The following is a 22,447-nucleotide window of genomic DNA, read 5'->3' as shown; positions in this document are numbered from 1 at the left end:
ACATGTGTAAGCCACAGAGAACAGCAGGTGTTATAAATCTGTGTGCCAGGGCCCCAATGTGACTTTGCTTCTCAGATTACCATAGCCTTGGACACAATCAAAGACTGGTAACAATTACATTGCTATCTGACTCCTGGTGCCTGAGACTTCCAAATTCTGGGGTTCTTCCCTCTCTTCTCCAAGGCTATCAAATCCCCTAAGTTAGGGGTCAGCAACCTTTTTTTTTTTTTTTTTGAGACAGAGTCTCGCTCTGTAGCCCAGGCTGGAGAGCAGTGGCTCGATCTTGGCTCACTGAAACCTCTGCTTCTCACTTCAGCCTCCCAAGTAGTTGGGATTACTGGCACATGCCACCATATCCAGCTAATTTTTTTTTATTTTTTATTTTTGGTAGAGACAGAGTCTCACTATGTTGGCCAGGCTGGTCTCGAACTCCTAACCTCAAGTGATCCATCCGCTTCGGCCTCCCAAAGGGCTGGGATTACAGATGTGAGTCACCACCCCAGCCAGGGGTCAGCAAACTTCTTCCATAAAGAAATAGATAGCAAATATTTTAGGCTGTACAAGCCATATGGTTTCTGTTGCAACTATTTAGCTCTGCTGTTGTAGTGCTGAGGAGCATAGCTATGTTCCAAAAAAATTTACTTATGGACTGAAGTATGAATTTCAAATTTTCATGTTATAGAATATTTATTTTTATTTTTATTTTATTTTTTAATGAGACGAGGCTTCGCTATGTCCAGGCTGGTCTTGAACTCCTGGACTCAGGTGATTCACTTGCCTCTGCCTCCCAAAGTGCTAGGATTACAGGCGTGAGCCACCGTACCTAGCCCCTATTATTTTTTTAGAGACAGGGTCTCCTCTGTCACCCAGACTGGAGTGCAGTGTCTTGATCATAGCTCACTAAAACCTTAAACTCCTAGATTCAAGTGATTCTTCTGCCTCAGCCTCCTGAGTAGCTAGGACTACAGGCACGCACCCCTACGCCTAGCTAATTTTTTATTTTTTTATTTTTTTTGAGATGGAGTCTTGCTCTGTTGCCCAGGCTGGAGTGCAGTGGCACGATCTCGGCTCACTGCAGGCTCCACCCCCCGGGTTAACGCCATTCTCCTGCCTCAGCCTCCCGAGTAGCTGGGACTACAGGCGCCCGCCACCACACCTGGCTAATTTTTTGTATTTTTAGTAGAGACGGGGTTTCACTGTTAGCCAGGATGGTCTTGATCTCATGACCTCGTGATCCGCCCGCCTTGGCCTCCCAAAGTGCTGGGATTACAGGCGCGAGCCACCGCGCCTGGCCCGCTAATTTTTTATCTTTTGATTTTTTTTTTTTTTTTGTAGAGATGGGGGTCTCACTATGTTGCCCAGGCTGGTCTCAGACTCTTGGCCTCAAGCAATCCTCCCATATGGGCCTCCCAAAGTGTTGGAATTACAGGCGTGAGTGACCACGCCTGGCCTTCATGTGTCACAAAATATTCTCTTCTTTTGACTTTGTTCTAAGCACTTAAAAGTGTAAAAATTCAAGTTAAACGTCAGAAAGGAAAAAAAGTGTAAACATCATTCTTAGCTCATGAGCTATACAGAAACAAGTGAAAGGCTGTATTTGGCCCACAGGTTATAGCTTGCCAACTCCTGACCAAAGTGTTTGCACCTCTTTCAGCCAAACTTAGATGGTCCAAGCCTTTCAATGATCATAGCTTTTCTGGCTAATCCAAGTGGGTTGTCCCAGTCTCCAAGGATGGCAACAGCTTGAAGTTCCCTAAAAGTAGCCTTACCCTTTCAGCTTTATTTTCTCTTCTGAAGTGGCTTGATTAGAGGGTGCTAGAGAGCCACCCCTCCTTCCCATCCCAGTTTAGCTATAAACTGGTTTCCCCAGTACATTTCCACCCATTCTCTCTCTCGACTATGTGCACCTGGGTCTTACCAAGGCACCTTAGTCCCTACTGGCTGGGGCAGGCCTCATCACTCCATTTTGTTAAATTCTCTACCCTGGTGTTGCCAGAACTCTGGAGCCAATGCCTCTTTTATTAAGGGAGATTTTAAATACAAGGAAAGCTTGGAAGAGGTCAGCTAGAGGTGAATTCCTGGAGCAGGGGGATTTTAAGCTGAGCTTCACAGGGACAGGGACAGGAATTAGAGGAGGGAAGAGAGAAGCGTGGTGTTCCAGACAGAAGCAGGAGAGAGTGGGCTGTGAGTAGGCGACAGGGAGGGCTGACAGTCCGCAAGTGGACACCCATAGGAAGTGAAATAGATATTATTCTGAGGAATTGGTCTTGGGAAGGGAGGTGGCATTAGTGGTTGGGTTGGCCGGTTAGACCCAGAAAACCCTGATTCAGAGCAGCTGGAGATAACTTGACCTATGGCATGAGAGGAGAACTCAGAGTCTCAACTTCCAGCTCTGTTTTTGTTTTTTGGGTTTTTTTTAACAGTCCAGAAGTCTTTTATTTATTTATTTTGTGCCTATTATGCTATGAATTCATAGGGAACAGGTTCCAGCAGCTCAGACGCCTTTCCATTGGTTTTCACAATGCGTGCTTCTCTGGGTGGAGCAGGCTGGCGCTTCAGTTGAACCCACGTACTTTTCTCTTTGGCGTCTTTTTTTTTCTGATCATTTATTTTCATATGCTTCAGGAAGTGATTCCAGCTCTCAGAGTGCTTAATGTGCTCAATAAGTACATTAATTCTCTTGACAAGAATCTTGCCCTTGTTTCCAACAATGCCAATAGCTTGCTGGTAACACTGTAGACTCTTTGAGTTTTGCCATGGAAATGTTTGTGGGGAATTCCTTTTTGAACAGCACCCATTCCCTTGATGTCTACAATATCACCTTTCTTGTAGATTTGCATGTATGTGGCCAAAGGAACAACTCTATGTTTTTTTTTGTTTTTTTTTTTTTTTGAGTTGGAGTCTCACTCTATCATCCAGGCTGGAGTGCAGTGGTGCAATCTCGGCTCACTACAACCTCCGCCTACTGGGTTCAAGCGATTCTCCTGCCTCAGCCTCCTGAGGAGCTGGGATTATAGGCGCCCGCCACCACGCTCAGCTAATATTTTGTATTTTTAGTAGAGACAGGGTTTCATCATGTTGCCAAGGATGGTCTTGAACTCCTGACCTCAGGTGATCCACCTGCCTCAGCCTCCCAAAGTGCTGGGATTACAGGCGTGAGCCACCGTGCCTGGCCCGCTTGCATTTTCAAACAGCACTCCCCACCCTGTGAGAACCACTAGGTAGGTTTGTGAGGTAAGCAGTAAACTATTGTTAGGCTAGAAAGGGGTAGCCAGTACACGGAGAACCTTGAATGTCAGGACAAGACATTGCACTAGATTGAAGGTTCTTCATTGTGGAGGGGATGAGATCTGCTTTAGAAAAATGAAGTTTGGGCCAGGCGTGTTGGCTCACGCCTATAATCCCAGCACTTTGGGAGGCTGAGGTGGGTAGATTACTTGAGGCCAGGAGTTCAAGACCAGTCTGGCCAACATGGTGAAACCCCATCTCTACTAAAAATTCAAAAATTAGCCGGGTGTGGTAGTGCATGTCTGTAATCCCAGCTACTCAGGAGACTGAGGCAGAAGAATCGCTTCAACCTGAGAGGCAGAGGCTGCAGTGAGCCGAGATTGTGCCACTACATTCCAGCCTGGGTGACAGAGCGAGACTTTGTCAAAAAAAAAAAAAAAAAAAAAAAGAAAAGAAAAATGAAGTTTGGAGCACTGTACAGAATGAATGGAAGATCTACGAGAGGCAGACCAATCAGTTGCAGCTTCCTGCGTCCTTCTCACCCAGGTAATTTTCAATCTGGGTGGGCTGCTTTGGCACAATTATTGGTGGATTGCAGAGGTCAAGGGGAGGTCCTAACTGCACATCCCGGGGCTGACTGCTGGAATGTAACTAGATTATTTGCTAAGGCGGGATTTGACTACTATTCCACTGTCTTTCCCTGTATTTCAAATAAACCCATCGAGATTAACACAACGCTCCTCCTCCCCATCAGTCCACACTGGCGGAAGTTGTGTAAAACTAGCAGAAGTCAGGAAAATGGCAACCCTTTGAGGGTTTTTCTCTCCTCTCCCTGCCCAGGGTGCACTGCCTTCTTCGCCCTTCATAGCCTGAACAAGAGAACTATTCAGCCCGACCAAAGGGGAGAGGGAGGAAGACACTTCCTGCTCTCCCTTCCCTGGCCAGGACAGGACATGGTTTTTGATCCAAGGCCCAGAGAATCCTGAGCTGATAAAGGCCCATTGTGGCAGTTTCTGGAGAAACCCAGAGGCCATCAGGGGCTAAGAAGCTGGTTAACAGCCCTTGAACATTTGTGAAAAGAATTACTTGGCGGAAGTCAAGGCAAAATGAGGCCCCTGGGCTGCCACTGGGATGTGCCTTTGCCATCCCTGGCAGGGAGGCTAATGGCAAAGCCAGCAGGAAACCTGGCCCGCCTGCCACTGAAAGGGCTGACCTGAAGGCACTAGCAACCTCAAAGCAGTGCAGGGCAGCTTTGCAGCTCAGGGCTCCCTTACAGACACCTGGAGGATGAAACCCAGTCTCCCGCCAATGCAGGAAACACAACTGCTCTTTTAAAAAGAGCCTGGGAAAGAGAGAGGAGCCTCCTGCCCTCCCACCCCCAAAAAGGGTGTCCAAAGCAATAAACAGCAGGAAAAGGAGGAAGGGCGCAGAGCGGAAGCCGGTCTGGAACTTATTTAGGAATTAGGCTCTTTCTGCTCCAATCTTTAACGCGCTTTGAGTTCAGGCACCTCATCATTCGAAAGCCTGTTCTTACAGCAAAAGAGCCAAAGTGGGAAGAGTATCCTGAGGCCTGAGATAAATGATGCTGGGGAGGTGGCAGGGAGATGGGCTGGATGTGGGGAGGCTCACGGGAGGGAGGTTTGAGGTTCAGCGGAGGGTCAGGAGCCCACCACACACTGTGGTCTGCTCCCGGGATGGCTGCTGGGAGGCCCTGGGAGGGGTGCGGGATGCAGGGATTGGGAGAACTCAATCCCTGGCTCCATCCCAAATCTGTGCATTGGGTCTCCCTCTTCCCCAGCTGACAGGTGGTGGCCCAATCACTCTGGGGGAGGAAATGTGGAATCCAGGTCAGAGAGCAGCCTGTGGAGTCTTCTTAAAGACCCCTCTCTGTGGCCAGGTGGTGAGCTTGGGGATTAAATGAAGAGCAGATTTAAAACACAGTCAGTGCTGTCCACTCACTGCATGCTGTTTCCACTCTGTTCCTAGAAGGATTTGGGGTGGGTGATTGACACAGTTCATTTCTCAACCTGAGGTCGGCTTTCCCTCCCCATCATCCAAAATGCACAAACTCAGCTCCCCTTAAATGCCAAGGCATTTCCAATTTCCCTATTGTCAAAGCAAAGCAGAATAAGCAGTACAAACCCATTGGCTGGGCGCAGTGGCTCACACCTGTAATCCCAGCACTTTGGGAGGCCAAGGCTGGATCACTTGAGCCCAGGAGTTCAAAATCAGCCTGGGTAACATGGTGAGACCTGGTCTCTATAAAAAATACAAAATTAGCCAAGCATAGTGGCACACACATGTAGTCCCAGATACTCAGGGAGCTGGGGCAGGAGGATCGCTTCAGCCCAGGAGGTCAAGGCTGCAGTGAACCATGTTCATGCCACTGCACTCTAGCCTGGGCAACAAAGTGGGACCCTGCCTCAAAAAAGAAAAAAAAAAAAAAAGAAAAGAAAAGAAAACAAGAAAAAAAAAAACCTACTGCAGAGTGCCCCAAGCCATCTAACTGAGGGCTACTGGACACATTATTTACGTCAACCACTTCCCTAGCATGGGGGAAGGTGTTGCTGGCAGTTGGCGGGCAGGCCTGTAACTCCCAGTGAGTAGTGGCACCAAAACACACAGAACAAGTTAACTGCCCTCCACCCACCTTCACTGCCTATCCCATGACGAACCTCACCTGCTACCACAGAGATTCCCTTCGGGTTGGGGATGGATCTGGAACACAGCACAAAGTGTTTTCTGAAAACAAAGCATTTTCTGCCTTACTAGAGACTCTGTCCCAGCTGGCAATGCAAACATGTACACACAAAAACTGCTAGAACACTCTGTTCTGATCCCACGGCTCCCACAAACAAAAAACCAACCCATGGCTGAGCCAGAAGGTCTGGGTGTCATTTATTGACAGCAGTTTATACACATTTGTTTCCTTCCCATGGTTGTTTCCTTCCCAGTGCAGGCATAGAGCCTATGAGAAGGGCAGTCTCTGAACGAGGGAGCCAGGAACGTAGGTCGGACACGTCTTTGGCAGGCATGTTCAGCCCCAGCAGGATGCAATCCTTCAAGTTGGAATTCCACTGGGTATTTGAGAGGGACCAAGGTGGGGGGTAGAGAGGAAGTCTTCAACAGGACTCACATCTCGGTCCAGGCCTCCTCTCTCACTATCCAAGTCCATCCAAGTTTTAGGACCCTGGGGGGCAACAGTCAGGCCCACCCACCTCAACGGGCAGATTCTTCAATCTGTGCCCAGTTCACACACACCTGTTTCTGCTGGTCGCACAGTTAAAGAGAATCAGACTTATGGTAACAGACAGACCACTTCCTCTCTGCCCCTCCCCGGCACCTCTCTTCAGCGGCATCTGCGCAGGAACCGCTGGGAAGACGGAGGCCTGCCTTCTCAGTTCAGCCGCATGGGCCCTCATCCACAAATCTTCCATCAGCAACAGGATGGAGGCCACACGTGGACCTAGGCAGACACCTGTGCTCCCCAGTCCATCACACACTGCCCCGCCTGCATGCCGCCAAATGCTGGTGCCCAGGCCGGAACTCCAGCAGGCCCCGAATTGGGACCTAAAGCTGGTTTGCATAGGCACTTGGCAATTTTTGGTAGGGAGGTGGATAAAAAAGTAGATGGATGTGAGAAGAATGAAAGAGTTTCATTTGATAGACTAATTAGAGATCTGAAGTGATTTTACCTTTATTTCCTTCACTTTAAGCCAATCATGAAATTTCACAGTGATTTCTGGGGTGGGGGCAGAAGGAAGGCTGTGTTAAGAATCATCGGGTCTGTGGCCCAGTCAGCCCGCGGAGGTGCAGGCAGGGTGAGCCCTCACTGGGGCAGCTGGAGGAGCACGGACTGCCCCGCCGGCAGGTAGGTGATGTTCCGAGAGCGTGAGAGCTGGTACGCGATGTCCTCCGCAGCTTCCAGCTTGCGCAGCTCGATCAGGCCATCCCCTGCAGTGGCCAGTGAGTTGGCAATCAGCTCAGCTGCCTTGGAGTCGCCCTCAGCAGAGATGATGGCCGCCTTTTTCTGTTGCTCAGCCTAAAAGAATGGAGGTGGAGAGAGACTAAGATCAAACCTCAGGACACCGCATGTCAGGCTACAACCAAAGGCCCTTCACCAGAAAGCCACCTTCCCAGGCTCCTGAAGGAACTCGGGAGTTTACTTCCTCCTGATGGCTAGCGGGGGAGGCGAGGGGAGGCAGAGCACACTGCCCACCAGTCCTCCCCTCTCCTTTCATGCTCACTCCTTGTCACGGGAGGAATACATTTCTGTTGGCTGCAGGAATATTTGTCTTATTTCAAAGTCCTCATTAATATTAATTGCAATCTAGTTTAACAACCCTCCTCTGAGCCAGGAGAAGCCAAGGCCAAGGAAAACAGAAGCAAAAGAAAGGTGGAATCAATCCTCAAGGCTCATCTTTTCCTCCAGCCCCAAGTCTAAAGGACTTCATCAAAGCCAGGACAGGGCCGGGTGTGGTGGCTCATGCCTGTAATCCTGGTACTTTGGGAGGCGGAGGCAGGAGGATCACTTGAGCCCAGGAGGTCAAGGCTGCAGTGAGCTATGATCATGCCATCGCACTCCAGCCTGGGCCACAGAACTGTCACAAACAAACAAAAAACCTCGGGATGGCTAAGGAAGAGCAGCATGCACTTGTGACTATTCCTAGAGTTGCCTGTGAGCTAGGCTGGTTCCTGACCAGAATCCAGGCACCCAGAGTGAGATCTCCTAGGCTTGCCCTACCAATATCAATAGGAAGACAGCTGTCTGCAATGTGTAACCTTCAGGAGTGTGAGGAAGAGGACAGTATTAAGCTTCCCTGAAATTACATACAATTTTGAAATGGCTGGGCCCTGCGTCTATTTGCTCAACAAACATTTACTGTATACCTACTATCACCAGGCACTGTACTAGACTTATTATAATCTCTGAAGTTATGGCAGATACAAAGCAACACAAGTCCCTGCCCACACAGTGTTTTCATTCTCCAAAATTAAATCTGTCCCTCTTTTCCCATTTTATTTCTTGCTGTCCCCATCTGCCCACCAATTAGGGGTACTGGTGGTGGGAAGAAGGGGACAACAATAAATAAACATGTCTTTGCAAATACCAGAAAGACCAGGCTGCTATGCAAATACACTGTGTCCCATCACATTCTTTGACACATCTGGATGGATTTAGCACTAGAAAAAAATCTAGTGACGAAAGCACATCTGGTGCAACGTTTGATCTTTTTTGCTGTCAGCTTTCACTATGTAACTATGGTTAAAAATGACTTCTCAGTGAAGCTGAAAATACTCCAGGAGAAACATTTTCATTTGTAAGAGAGTGTTTTTGATCTCAGAGAAGTAGAAGAAAAATTACCCTTCAGTGATTTAGGAACATAACTCCACATATCCTTGACTAGCCCCTGAAGACTCTGGAACCAATTGCAGAAGTACAATTCCTTCAAGCCCCTTCCGATTATCCCGGAAGAAGGGATGACAGATGATGAATTTCCAGGCCACCCAGCAAATGGGGAAGCTGAGTGCCGGAGAAAGGGGAGAGAGAGGCTCCTGACATCTGGTTGAAGGCTCACCTTTTCCACCACAAATCTGGCCCTCTCTGCTTCCTGCTGAGCCACCTGTTTGGCTTCCACCGCTTCTGTGAACTCCTTCCCGAAGGTCAGATGTGTCTAAGGGGAAAGAGTGAGCACAAGATGAGGCAGTGTGATTGCTTCGACAGCACTGCTGGGAGGGCTCCACGGCCGCTGCAAGGAAGAGGCCAGCAATGGCTGTAGCAGCTGGAGGCATCCATGAGGCCAGAACACTCTTCCACCTCCATATCTGTATCCAAACTGAGTTTACACCCAGACTCTCTGGCTGCCCACACTGCTCCTGTATATTACTCTGTCACTCTCAGTACAGTGACCTCATGTAGCAAATGGCACTGGGGGCTTTCGATGGGGCCCACAGGCACCAGAAGGTATCTACTCAATCGACCACCTCCCCAGAGGAGGAGAACTGTGGGTTCTAAGACCCCCGCCACTGACTAGTGCTCTTCCAAGGGCCTTTGATGCCTTGTTCAAAGCCCAAGGAAGGCCAGATGGAAAACAGGGACCCTGAGAGTGAGGGAGGCAGCTGGTTCCCAGGGATCCAAGAGCCTGATGCTCTCTGCTTATGGATTAACCAGTCCACGTCTTCCCACAGCAGCTGCACCACTGAACAGGAAGAGAACGAGGGACGGTGGAACGCAAATCATGGTATTCCCAATGTGAATGGTTCTGTTAAAGGGTTTAAAAGAAAGAGAAAGCAGGTAAAGTCATTGGTCGGCGTGAGGGTTTAGAAGTCTGATGATCCATAGACCTTCCCTAATCATGTCAGGTCTGATGCGACTGTCCCTAAAGATAGCACAAACAATGGGAAGGGATGTCAGAATTCCTAATGCCCAGCCTAGAGCAATTTACTTATTCATCCTAATTTTTATTGAAAAAGAATCAAGAGAAGAGCATTGGTTTTGCCATCAAATTCTAGTTGTTTCATTTCCTTCACTCTCCCAACCTCTGCTTTTTTAAAAAGCAGCCCCAAACTTCTCCTGAAGAGTAAATCCTGGTCTCATTCTCTTCCAGAATTTTTAACCTCCTAACTCTAACTGCAGCTGTTGTACTTCACCTGATCCATTTCTAGTTTCTTAGTCAAAGTTTGGGTAAGAAAATCTGATCCTGAGAAATGAAAAATGAAATGTATAATTAAGGAATAAAATTTATTTCTAAAAGGGCCAGCTGAGGGCAGCAAATTCCCCATGAAACTTAATTTTCTTCTCACACCTCTTAGATAGGGTTTCTTGTGGTCAGCCCACATTTCCCCAGAATGGAGTATGTGGTTAAAGTCTAGTAAAATGCCAACTTTTCCCTTAGGTTTTTACTCAGCGTTTTCTCGCAGCCAAGGTGTTCAGGTTAACGGTAATTACGACGGGAGGGCCCGCAGAACGGCTGCAGCCTGGCCTCTTGCCAGCAGAGGGAGCCCCAAGCCCCCGGGACTTCCAGCAGCGGAGCAAGGTGGAGCAGTGCCCCAGGGTTAGCACTGGGTGTTGTCAAGTGGCTGTTTAAACAGCTGCACAGATGCTGGGGGAAGTGGTGCCTTTCCCTAGCGATGCACGGGAGAACTGAACAGGAAACACTTTACCTCACTGCCCGAACAAATCACTCCAAATGATTTTTCCCAGAGAATCTAGAAACACGACCCCTTCCCCTCACCCTCCTCAACCTGAAATGCTATCCTGCCTGCATTGCTTTCTGTCTGAGTTATGACATCTAATGTCATATAAACACACAAGCTATAGTGTCTCAAGAGGATAGCTTACGCCTCGGAGATGTCCCTTGCCCCCTATACCAGGCCTGGGGGAATCCAACCGTTCGTTTACACTCTATCACCTTTCACCGGGGTTCCCAGAGCTTACTTCACTGAGCTTCGGACTGTAAGTGTTAGGAAGCTCCCAGGGGTCAGGCTGGGAGGTCTGTGCTAGGGAGAAAGACTACCCGAGCTGTTCTCTGGTCTCTACCAGGCAGTTTCTGCCTGTGTCAAACAGGGTTAACAAGGCATCACTTTCTGGGTAACAGTTTGGAGAAGGTAAAACATTTAGTGGTTAGGGACTATCTGGATACAACCAGAGGTCATAAGAAAAATGTGTGTGGCAGGGGGAAGGTAAAAGAACCCTCAACCGAAAAACCCACGGAGACTGCCTCACCTCAGCATGTTTCCGTGTTTTCAAGTCTCACATCTAGCAAAGCAGAAGGGAGGACCTAATAGCGTCTACCCAGAAATGGAGCCAGGCACCTAAACAAGAACTGCAGCCCCTTCCCCTCGGTCTCCCGAAGGATCTTACCAAGGACACGTCATCCAGGATGAGCCCAAAGGTGGCGGCTCGCTCCGTAAGGTCATCGCTCACCTGCCTGGAAACCAGCTCTCTCTGGGTGATTAGTTCTCCAGCATCAAAACGAGCCTGGTTTCAAAGGGAGGAGCAGAAGGGCAGGTCAGATTAATGAGGAAGCAGAAAAGGAACCAGGAAACTAGCAGCCACATCCCAACCAACCCACTGCCAAGTGCTTCCTGCCACCTGGCACTCTCCCAGGGTTGCGCTCTGGACTCGAGGCTAAGGGGCCCTGTTCACTCACCACCACTGACTTGAGGATCTCGGTCGTGATGGACGGCAGCACACGCTCATCATAGTCTTCTCCGATGCTGGTGAAGATGCGAGGAAGCTGGCTAGCGACAGGCCGGAAGAGGATGCGCAGTGTGATGTTGACATTCTGTAAATCTTAGGGTAGGGGACAAACACTGGAGTTAAAAATAAAAATCACTATAGGAAAACAAGTGTTTTTTTTTTTTTTTTTTTTTCTGAGACAGGTTTTTGCTCTTGTTGCCCAGGCTGGAGTACAATGGGACAATCTCGGCTCACTACAACCTCTGCCTCCCAGATTCAAGCAATTCTCCTGCCTCAGCCTCCCGAGTAGCTGGGATTACAGGCACGCGCCACCACACCCAGCTGTTTTGTATTTTTAGTAGAGATGGGGTGTCACCATGTTAGGCTGGTCTCGAACTCCTGACCTCAGGTGATCTACCTGCCTCAGCCTCCCAAAGTGCTGGGATTACAGGTGTGAGCCACTGCGCCTGGCCACAAGTGGTCTTTTATATGACCTCTCCTACTCTAATTTGCTACAATTTTTATTTATGTATTTTGAGACAGGGTCACATGTTGTCCAGGCTGAAGTGCAGTGGTAAGATCACAGCTCACTGTAGCCGCTTTGACCTCCTGGGCTCAATTGATCCTCCCACCTATACCTTCCAAGTAGCTGGGACTACACAGGCACAGACCACCACGCCCAGCTAATCTTTGTATTTTTTGTAGAGCTGGGGTTTCGCCATGTTTCCCAGGCTGGTCTCAAACTCCTGGGCTCAAGTGATCCACCTGCCTCAGCCTCCCAAAATGCTAGAATTACAGGTGTGAGCCATTACGCCTGGCAATTTTTTTTTTTATTTTTAGAGACAAGGTCTTGCTATGTGGCCCAGGCTAGACTCAAGCTCCTGAGCTTAAGCATTTCTCCTGCCTCAGCCTCTTGAGTTGCTGACACGCACCACTGTGCCTGGCTCCAAATTTGCTACAATTTATAAGCAAATCTGCTGATTATAAGATCCTAGAGGGCAAGGTGCAGGTATGCCTGGTTTCCTTGGCACAGAACCCAATAGAGCATCACAAAGAGTTTATAATTTCTTAAGAGGCTTCAGTGATAGCAGCTTTTTGGTATCCCCTGAATGCCCTCAGATATACATAATTCAAATTATATGTCTAACAGGTGCCATGCAAAGTTTGCAACACTGAACATTTTAAGACGATAGACAGCGCAATGCTAAGAATTGTAGGGTGAGGCCTTTACATGCTCTGGTGATTGTGGCCAAGTCAGGAGTCAGCCTTGGAGGGATTAGTTTGGGTCCGGTGGAAACGGTGTTAGACTAGCAGTCCAAAGATCTGGGCTATTTACTAATGATGTGGCCTCTCTAAGCCTTAGCCAACCTGAGCTTATTTCCCTGTCTATGAGAATGGGGACAATTTCATTTGCTTTTTGGGCCTTGCGGAAATGTTGGGGAAAACTGAAGGAGAAAACAGACATAAAAGCACTCTGTCAAATGTGTAACACATATAAGGGGTTAACAGACCCATCTATGTTCTGCTTCTCATTACTTGGGCCATTTAAAGGATCCAGGGAGAGAATTATACTTTCCCCTGGACAATTCAGGCCTGCCCGGAGCCAAAGCACTGTCACGGCTTGCTTACAGATGTCAACGATATGGACCAAGCACCCATGAGACAGAGCCCTGAACTGGGCACCAAGAGAGGTGGGCAATGTATTAATACCTACAACTCCCTGATCTCTGGAAGCTCCTATCAATAGTTTTAGAAATAGGTACATAATGTATCCTGAAAACAACTGCAAAACAGTATGGAAAGAAATTCCAAAGAGATGGGAAGATTAGAAGCAGGGTTTTTTTTTTTTTTTTGAGACAGAGTCTCACTCTGTTGCCCAGGCTGCTGTGAAGTGGCACGATCTTAGCTCACTGCAACCTCCGCCCACCAGGCTCAAGCAATTCTCCTGCCTCAGCCTCTCAAGTAGCTGGGATTACAGGCATCCCCCACCACCGGCTAATTTTTGTATTTTTAGGAGAGATGGGGTTTCACCACATTGGCCAGGCTGGTCTTGAACGCCTGACCTCAGGTGATCCACCTGCCTCAGCCTCCCAAAGTGCTGGGATTACAGGCACGAGCCACCGCACCCAGCCATAAGTGGATATTTCTAAGATTTCATATCAAGCTCTCCAGGGCAAGTAGTCTAGTCATTCCTATGATGTACAGTTCAAACTCTTTTGGATCCTGGTATCCCACAGATGCTCCTGCGACACAAAAGAGCAGAGCACCTCTTCCACACTCCCTGCTTTACCTGAACCATAGGCAAGACTCACCTTTGCTACCAGTGATGACTGGCACATTACGTGGTCGAGAACGGCAGTCAAAGATAATTGGTTTCTGTACCCATGGGATGAGAAAATGAGTCCCTTCCCCTACCACAATGTCCTGCACTCCACGGAATCGGTCAAAGATGACAGCTCTGTGCCCAGCATCCACTAGGAAGAAAGGATAATGACATGTCATAAAAATCCTCTCATCCTTTAAACAAAAGGATCATGTCTTTGAAAGAGCCCTGGTGCTTTCTGTTCACTTATTAAGTCTCCCCTCTTCTCTCTGTCTTCCCCAACTCCTGGTCTCTAGAGACTTCTAAATAGCTGCAAAACTAAGCAGTCACTTCCTGTTCCACATGTCCCCAAGGATTGGTAATAGGACCTGTTCCTTAGCATCCTTTCTCCTTGAGGGAACTGGCTGTTGATTTTCTGAATGACCATTCTATCCCTGAACTCCCACCAACATATTTCCAGGAATCATCTACCAAAACTTCTAAAACTCAATGAGGTCTTCCCAGTTACCACATACCCATCGGGCTCCAATTTAACCTAGTGCTCCCAGAAGTAGCACCCTCATTATGGGAATCCTACATTTAGAAGAGCCTACTCTTTCTTCCTAATAGCTCTGTTTTGCTAAAGTTTTAAGGGGTTATAGAGCTGTCTTGGCACAGAGAGAAATTTATGATGGCAATTACTGTCTAGTTGCAGTTGTGGCCAAAAGGATCGCAGTACTGCTAAGATGTGTCATATAAGCCAAGCAGGCTTTGCTAATCAGCTGCCTCTCTGAACTTTATCATTGGTCCAAATATCTTCACTCTGAAAGTGAAGCTCCTCTTGTCAGCCAGCCACACACCAGATGGGTCAATCTATTGCTGCTTTGCAGCATGTGAAAGTGTCGGAATGTCAGAATTAAAGGGGGTCCTACAGATAAAGTCAGGTCAAATCCATTGCTTGACCAATGAGGAAGCTTCCACAGTAAAGTGGAAGAAAAGCCAGCTTAACCTCCCTCCCACACTGTTAAAAGCTGGGCAATGCATCTCAAAGATACTTTCGCTGAAACTACCCAAATTCAGCAGAGCAAAAGCGCCTGTTCGGGACAAGGTCACCCAAACAGATCTGCAGCCTTTGCTGTTATTCCACATGCAAGCAGAGGAGAACAAATGAGATCTCCATTTCAGATAGCCAGGGAAATCCAGACACTGTGCGGCAGCATTTGGGTGGTACGGCTTCACTTCACCTTGACAGGAGCCACTGGACACATCCAACTAGGAAGTGGGCTGGGAGGCTCTTTTTGAATAAAGGCTCTGAGAGAACCTATGACTGAAAGGTCAGGGGCTCTGATAAGAATGCAGTCCTATGGGATGAAATGGCAGGAGTTGAGGCCTCTTGGCCACAAACACATTCACTGACAGCAGCTACCATCAAGAGTGTCACATGGGCTATGCAGACCAACAGAAATCTCCTAGGAAAGTGCAGTGTCCCACTGTCCCTCCATGCCTCACCATTATATAAGGCAGAGTTCACCACGCCTCCTGCAACAGCTAAGGCCAGGCCAAACTTGCCAATGGACTCAAACACTTTGGCAGCCATGTTTCCTTCTGCTGGACCCTCTCACACCTAAGGGGATAAAAACAAAATACAATCAAACTTGATGCTAAATCCTCAGAGAAGGCCCTCTCTGACACACAACAGTCACTTTTCAACCTGGCTATTTATTTCCCCATTCCTGAAAGTGCTAAATCATCCATCGAAGGATACCTAATAAATAATGCTTTATAGCTTGGAAAGTGTACTATCAATTCTTCTGCTTTTTTTTTTCAGTTTCTTTTCTTTCTTTCTTTTTTTTTTTGGAGACAGGGTCTTGCTCTGTGACCCAGGCTGGAGTGCAGTGGCGCAATCTCAGCTCACTGAAGCCTTGACCTCCCAGGCTCAAGCGATCTTTTCACCTCAACCTCCCAAGTAGCTGGGACCACAGAAGTGTGCCACCATGCCCAGCTAATTTTGTTCATTTTTTGCAGAGATGGGGTCTTGCTATGTTGCCCCAGGTGGTCTCGAACTCCTGGGCTCAAGTGTTCCCCCTGCCTCGGCCTCCCAAGTGTTGGGATTACAGGCATGAGCCACCATGCCTGGCTGATTTCTCTTTTTTTCTCAACCATTTAAAGTAAGGTGTCTGGGACACTTGGTTCAATAATGAAAACAATGCATGGGCTTGAAATCCATAGAGAACTTTACACCACATTAAACCACCCTCTCATTTCCTGGACAAGTAGGCCCCCAAAAAGAGGCTGTGTGGTTAGATTGGCGCAATTATGGTTTGAAAAAATAACTAAAAAAATGTGCTACATGTTGATGCCAACAAAAAAAGTAACCGTAACAGCTAACGCTTATATCAGGTAGCCTAATAAAAGCAATTTATTTACTTCTCACAATTACCCTATGAAGCATATTACTACAGAGGAAACAGAGGCACACAGAGAGGTTACATGAGAAGCCGAGATTGCAGTTATTAAGTGGTAGAACCAGAATTAGAACCCAGAGGTCTAATGCTAGCAGACACAGCTTACTTCCTCACCATACTGCTTCTCAACATCGTGTATTAAGAACGACATGCTTCTTATGGAAGCAGGAGCTGGATGACAACCTGGGGCCAAGATAACTGAAGAACCCATTTGGGAGAAAGGCTCTAACTAGCTGCACAGGGACAGTGAGCTCTGGAATAACTGGGAGGGTGGGGCTGAGGCGGGGTGGGCATAAGCACAGTTGACCTAACTAGAAATCACGCCAGCATCTAACTTTCTAACGCTCCGTCCCACCGTCGTTGCCCGCTCCAGTCTCAAATCCTCCCTCCTTACTTCCCAGATCTCAACTCCTGAGACTACCCTGATCTCGTCCAGTGCATTTAAATCTTCCTTCTCTGAGGCTGGGACACCCGGCCCTTTACATTTCTAATAGCTTCTGGATTATTCCTCACCCTGCCCCCATGGACACCTCCCTTACTCTGAGCAACCCCTGGCTCGTCCCGGGCTCAGCCCCTTCTCCCCTCCCTCACAAGTCGGACTCATACACGCACTCTCCTCGCCCAAAGTGCACATCATGGAGCAGAGAAGGACTGCAGAGATGCCCAGAAACGGGCCTTTGCCGCCCCCTCCATTCTCACCTGCTTCCACTCTGACCTCCACATGAATTCCCCAACCACACATACTGCGCATGAGCTTCTCTGCCCCGCCCGCTTTCCAAGATCCACGCTTCCTATTGGTGTGGACGAGCGCTGTGAGTTCTGGGAAGGGTGGCTTAGAACCTCACCCTGGTTCAGCGGCTCTTAGCAGATGAACTACAACTCCCAAAAGGCTATGCAGCGGGCGGCCCCGCGGAGAAAAGCGTATTCTCTTTGGTGATCACCGCGAGGATGTTGCCGCAAAGCCTTTTGGGGGCTGTAGTTTCCTGGGGCTAAATGCACGTGCCTATCCTGTACAGAGGCTAAGACTGCCGGAAGGTGAGCCTTAGGGCTCCGGGAAAGAGGAGGTGGGCGTCCAGCCGGTGGCAAAAATGAGTAGGGGCAAGTTTATGGCTGATGAAGAGGACAGGTGGAACTCTGGAGGAAGTCGTGGTGAAATCACCGGCAGGCTGAGACCCTTTGGGGGAAACGAAGGGCCCTCTTCCTTCCAAAGCCCTGTCTGCAAACGTCCTCAGAGTTGTGAGACATTGATCACCAGACCCAGAGAGAACCATCTGTGCTGAAAAACTGAGATCAACCGAGAGGAAGGAATTCATTCAGGGTCATGCACCGAGTAAGAAAAGGGGCTCGGCTTGGAATCCAGGTCCCCTGGACGTGATTTTAAAGAAACGTTTTATTTGGAAAAGTTGCAAGAATAGGGCAAAGAACGCACGTTTAACTTTGACTCAGATTCACCTATTGTTAACAATTTGCTTCATTTGTTTTATCATTTGTTTCTTACCTCTCCCCTCCTCCTCCCTGCCGCCACTCCGCCTCCCCACCTCCGTGTGCGTGTGTGTTTATTTTCTTGTTTTTGTTTTGTTTTGTTTTGCTGTTTGTTTTTGAGATGGAGTTTCGCTTTTGTTGCCCAGGCTGGACTGCAGTGGCGCGATCTCGGCTCACCGCAACCTCCGCCTCCCGGGTTCAAGCGATTCTCCTGCCTCACCCTCCCAGAGTAGCTGGGATTACAGGCATGCGCCACCACACCCGGCTAATTTTTGTATTTTTAGTAGGGACGGGGTTTCTCCATGTTGGTCAGGCTGGATCTCGAACTCCCGATCTAGGTGATCCGCCCGCCTCGGCCTCCCAAAGTGGTGGGATTACAGGCGTGAGCCACCGCGCTCAGCTCTCATTCTAGTTTTTACCTCTATAAGATCAACTCTTTTAGCCCCCACATAGGAATAAGAACGTGAGGGCTGGGCGTGGTGGTCACGCCTGTAATCCCAGCACTTCGGGAGGCCAAGGCCAGAGGACTGCTTTAGCCTAGGAGTTTGAGACTAGCCTGGGCAACAAAGTGAGACCCTCTCTCTACAAAAATAAAAATAAAAAGTAGCTGGATGTGGTGGCATGTACCTGTAGTTCCACCTATTTGGGAGCCAAGGTGGGCGGATTGCTTGAGCCTGGGAGGTCAAGGCTGCAGTGAGCTGTGACTGTGCCACTGCACTGCAGCCTGGGTGACAGAGCGAGACCTTGTCTCAAAAAAAAAAAAAAAAAGTAAGTATGGTCATTTTTAACAATATTAATTCTTCCAATCCACCAATCCATGAACACGAGATGTCTTTCCATTTGTTTGTGTCCTCTTCAGTTTCTTTCATCAGTGTTTTGTAGTTTTTATTGTAGAGGTCTTTTTCCTCCTTGATTAAATTTTTTCCTAGGTAGTAGGGTTGCTTTCTTGATTTCTCTTTCAGCTAATTCATTATTGGTGTACACAAATGCTAATTTTTGTATATTGATTTTGTGTCCTGCAACTTTACTGAATGTATCAGTTCTAAGAGATTTTTGGTGAAATCTTTAGAATTTTCTATATACTAGGTATCATGTCATCTTCAAAGGGGGACAATTTGATTTTTTTTTTTTTTAAGACTACTCAAGTGCAGTAGTGAGAACTGGGGAAAGAGTAGAACAAGGAGTTCAATCTGTAACTTACTGTGAGATTGAGATAACTCACTACCTTCGCACTGGCCTTACTTCCTTTTTTCCAGTTTGGATGCCTTTTATTTCTTTCTCTTGCCTGGTTGCTCTGGCTAAGACTTCAGTACTATGTGGATTAAGAGTGATGAAAGTGGGCCGGGCGCGGTGGCTCACGCCTGTAATCCCAGCACTTTGGGAGGCCAAGGTGGGCGGATCTCCTGAGGTCGGGAATTCAAGACCAGCCTGACCAACATGGAGAAACCCCGTTTCTACTAAAAGTACAAAAAAAATTAGCCGGGCATGGTGGCGCATGCCTGTAATGCCATCTACTTGGGAGCCTGAGATAGGAGAAACGCTTGAATCTGGGAGGCAGAAGTTGCAGTGAGCCGAGATCGCGCCATTGCACTCCAGCCTGGGCAACAAGAGCACAACTCCATCTCAAAAAAATCAATCAATCAATCAATCAATAAAAAAGTAATAAAAGTGGGCATCTTTGCCTTCTTCCAGTTCTTAGAGGAAAGGCATTCCTCTATTCCCCCATTCAATATGATGATAGCTGTGGGTTTGTCATTTATGGAGTTTATTATGTTGAGATATGTTTCTTCTATGCCTAATTTGTTGAGAATATTTATCATGAAGGATGTTTAATTTTATCAAGTGCTTTTTCTGCATCTATTGAGATGATCATATGGTTTTTGTCCTTCATTCTGCTGATGTGATGTATCCACGGTTATTGATTTATGTATGTTGAACCGTCTTTGCATTTCTGGAATAAATCCCACTTGATCACGGTGTATTATCCTTTTGATGTGCTGTTGGATTTTGTTTACTAGTATTTAGTTGAGGATTTTTGCATCAATGTTCATCAAGGATATTGGCCTGCTGTTTTCTTTTTTTGTTGTGTTTTTGTCGGATTTTGGTGTCAGGGTAATTCTGGCCTTATAGAATGAGTTAGGAAGAATTTCTTCCTCTTCAGTTTTTTTGGAATAGTTTGAGAAAATTGGTATTATTTCTTCTTTATAAGTTTGGTAGAATTCAGCAGTGAAGCCATCTGGTCCTGGGCTTTTCTGTTTTGGGAGACTTTTTATCATTAATTCAATTTCATCACTCGTTATGGGTCTTTTCAAGTTTTCTGTTTCTTCCTGGTTCGATATTGGTAGGTTGTATGTGTCCAGTTATCCATTTTCTCTAGGTTTTTCAATTTATTCATGTATAGTTGTTCATAATAGTCTCTGATGAATTGTTGTATGTCTCTGGAAACAGTTGTAATGTCTCATTTTTTATTTCTGATTTTATTTATTTGGGTCTCCTCTATTTTCTTCTTGGTGAGTCTAGCTAGCAGTTTATTGATTTTGTTTATCCATTGAAACAAACAATGTCTAATTTCATTGATTAAATTTTTTTCACTCTTTATTTTTTTTTTGCTGTGCTGTAATCGTTATTATTCTTTTCCTTCTCCTAATTTTGGGTTTGGTTTGTTCTTGCTTTTCTAGTTCCTTGGGGAGCATTGTTAGGTTGTTTATTTGAAAACTTTCTAGTTTTTTGATGTAGGTGCTTATTGCCATTAACGTCTCTCTTAGCACTGCTTCTGTTGTATCCTATGTATTTTGGTATGTTGTGTTTCCATTTCCTTTTTCTTTTTTTTTGAGATGGAATTTTGCTGTTGTTGCCCAGGCTGGAGTACAATGGCATGATCTTGGCTCACTGCAACCTCCACCTCCTGGGTTCAAGCCATTCTCCTGCCTCAGCCTCCTGAGTAGCTGGGATTACAGGCATGCGCCACCATGCCTGGCTAATTTTGTATTTTTAGTAGAGACAGGGTTTCTCCATGTTGGTCAGACTGGTCTCAAACTCCCAATCTCAGGTGATCCGCCCACTTCAGCCTCCCAAAGTACTGAGATTACAGGCATGAGCCACAGTGCCCGGCCTGTGTTTCCATTTTCATTTGTTTCAAGATATTTTTTGATATCCTTCTTAGTTTGTTAATTGACCCAATGGTCATTTGAGAGTATGTTGTTGGCCAGGCGTGATGGCTCATGCCTATAATCCCAGCAGTTTGGGAGGCTGACGTGGGTGGATCACTTGAGGCCAGGAGTTCAAGGACAGCCTGGCCAACGTGGCGAAACCCCACTCTATTAAAAATACAAAAATTAGCCAGTTGTGGTGGTACGCACCTGTAATCCCAGCTACTTGGGAGGCTGAGGCAGGAGAATCACTTGAACCCAGGAGGTGGAGATTGCAGTGAGCTGAGATTGCACCACTATTCCAGCTTGGGCAACAGAGCGAGACTCTGTAAATAAATAAATAAATAAATAAAATAAAAAATGGGCCAGGCATGGTGGTTCATGCCTGTAATCCCAGCACTTTGGGAGGCCAAGGCTGGTGGATCACCTAAGGTTGGGAGTTCAAGGCCAGCCTGACCAACATGGAGAAACCCTGTCTTTACTAAAAACACAAAATTAGCCGGGCATGGTGGCACATGCCTGTAATTCCAGCTACTTGGGAGGGTGAGGCAGGAGAATGGCTTGAACCCGGGAGGCAGATGTTGCGGTGAGCCGAGATCATGCCATTGCACTCCAGCCTGGGCAACAAGAAGGAAACTCTGTCTCAAAAAAAAAAAAAAGTATGTTGTTTAATTTCCATGTGTTTTTACAGTTTCCAAAGTTTCTCCTTTTATTGAGAAGATACTTGATATGATTTTGATTTTTTAAAAATTTCTAAGATTTGTTTTGTGTCCTAACATATGGTCTATTCTGGAGAATGTTCCATGTGCTGATGAGAAGATTATATATTCTGCAACTGTTAGATGAAATGTTGGGTAAATGTTAGGTCCATTTGGTCTGGAGTATAGTTTAAGTCCAGTGTTTCTTTGTTGATTTCTGTCTAGATAATCTATCCATTTCTGAGAGTGGGGTGTTGAAGTCCCCAACTATTACTATATTGGAGTCTATCTATTTATTTATTTATTTAGGAGACAGTGTCTCACTCTGTCACCAAGGCTGGAGTGCAGTGGCACGATCTCAGCTCACTGCAGCCTTGACTTCTCAGACTCAGGCAATCCTCCCACCTCAGCCTCCCCAGTAGCTGGGACTATAGGCACATGCCATCATGCCTGGCTAATTTTTTGTACTTTTGTAGAGATGGGGTCTTGCCATGTCGCCCAGGCTGGTCTTGAACTCCTGGGCTCAAGTGATCCTCCCACCTCAGCCTCCCGAAGTGCTGGGATTACAGGCGTGTGCCACTGTGCCTGGCCTATCTCTTCCTTTAGATCAAATCATATTTACTTTATATACCTGGATGCTCCAATGTTGGTTGCATATATATTTAGAATTGTTATATCCTCTTGCTGAATTGATCCTTTAATAGTTATATAATGACCTTCTTTGTCTTTTTTTTTTCAGTGTTTCTGACTTAAAGCCTGTTTTATGTGATATAATTATAGCTATTTCTGCTTGCTTTTGTTTTCCACTTGCATGGAATATCTTTTCTCATCCCTTAACTTTCACTCTAAATATGTCTTTACAGGTGAAGTGAGTATTTTTATAGGCAGCATATAGTTGCATCATTAAAAAAAATATCCAGGCCGGACATGGTGGCTCACGC

The 22,447-nt window shown here is 47.0% G+C and overlaps 1 protein-coding gene across 1 annotated transcript; it reads right to left on the bottom strand.

Annotated features, from left to right (window-relative positions):
• Positions 1-6,102: 6,102 nt before the first annotated feature.
• PHB1 (prohibitin 1) lies at positions 6,103-16,943 on the bottom strand. Its single transcript, XM_054460011.2, has 7 exons — positions 16,877-16,943; positions 15,222-15,336; positions 13,723-13,884; positions 11,382-11,524; positions 11,093-11,209; positions 8,808-8,903; positions 6,103-7,270 (listed from the first exon to the last, which is right to left on the bottom strand). Exons 2-7 carry the CDS (start codon positions 15,307-15,309, stop codon positions 7,058-7,060), a joined length of 819 nt encoding a protein of 272 aa, XP_054315986.1. The 5' UTR covers positions 15,310-15,336; positions 16,877-16,943; the 3' UTR covers positions 6,103-7,057.
• Positions 16,944-22,447: the final 5,504 nt, after the last annotated feature.

This window comes from Pongo pygmaeus, chromosome 19, assembly GCF_028885625.2.
Source record: "Pongo pygmaeus isolate AG05252 chromosome 19, NHGRI_mPonPyg2-v2.0_pri, whole genome shotgun sequence".
In the NCBI taxonomy this organism is placed as follows: domain Eukaryota; kingdom Metazoa; phylum Chordata; class Mammalia; order Primates; family Hominidae; genus Pongo; species Pongo pygmaeus.
This window is presented reverse-complemented; position numbering and strand designations above follow the sequence as displayed.

Bases quoted from the DNA above. Each gene is read 5' to 3' on its own strand.
- PHB1 (XM_054460011.2), bottom strand. From the start codon at position 15,309: ATGGCTGCCAAAGTGTTTGAGTCCATTGGCAAGTTTGGCCTGGCCTTA. The intron at 13,885-15,221 runs GTGAGGCATGGA...CTTTCTTCCTAG, and splicing joins GAACTCTGCCTTATATAATG to TGGATGCTGGGCACAGAGCT. The intron at 8,904-11,092 runs GTAAGATCCTTC...CTTTCCCCTTAG, and splicing joins TCCTGGATGACGTGTCCTTG to ACACATCTGACCTTCGGGAA.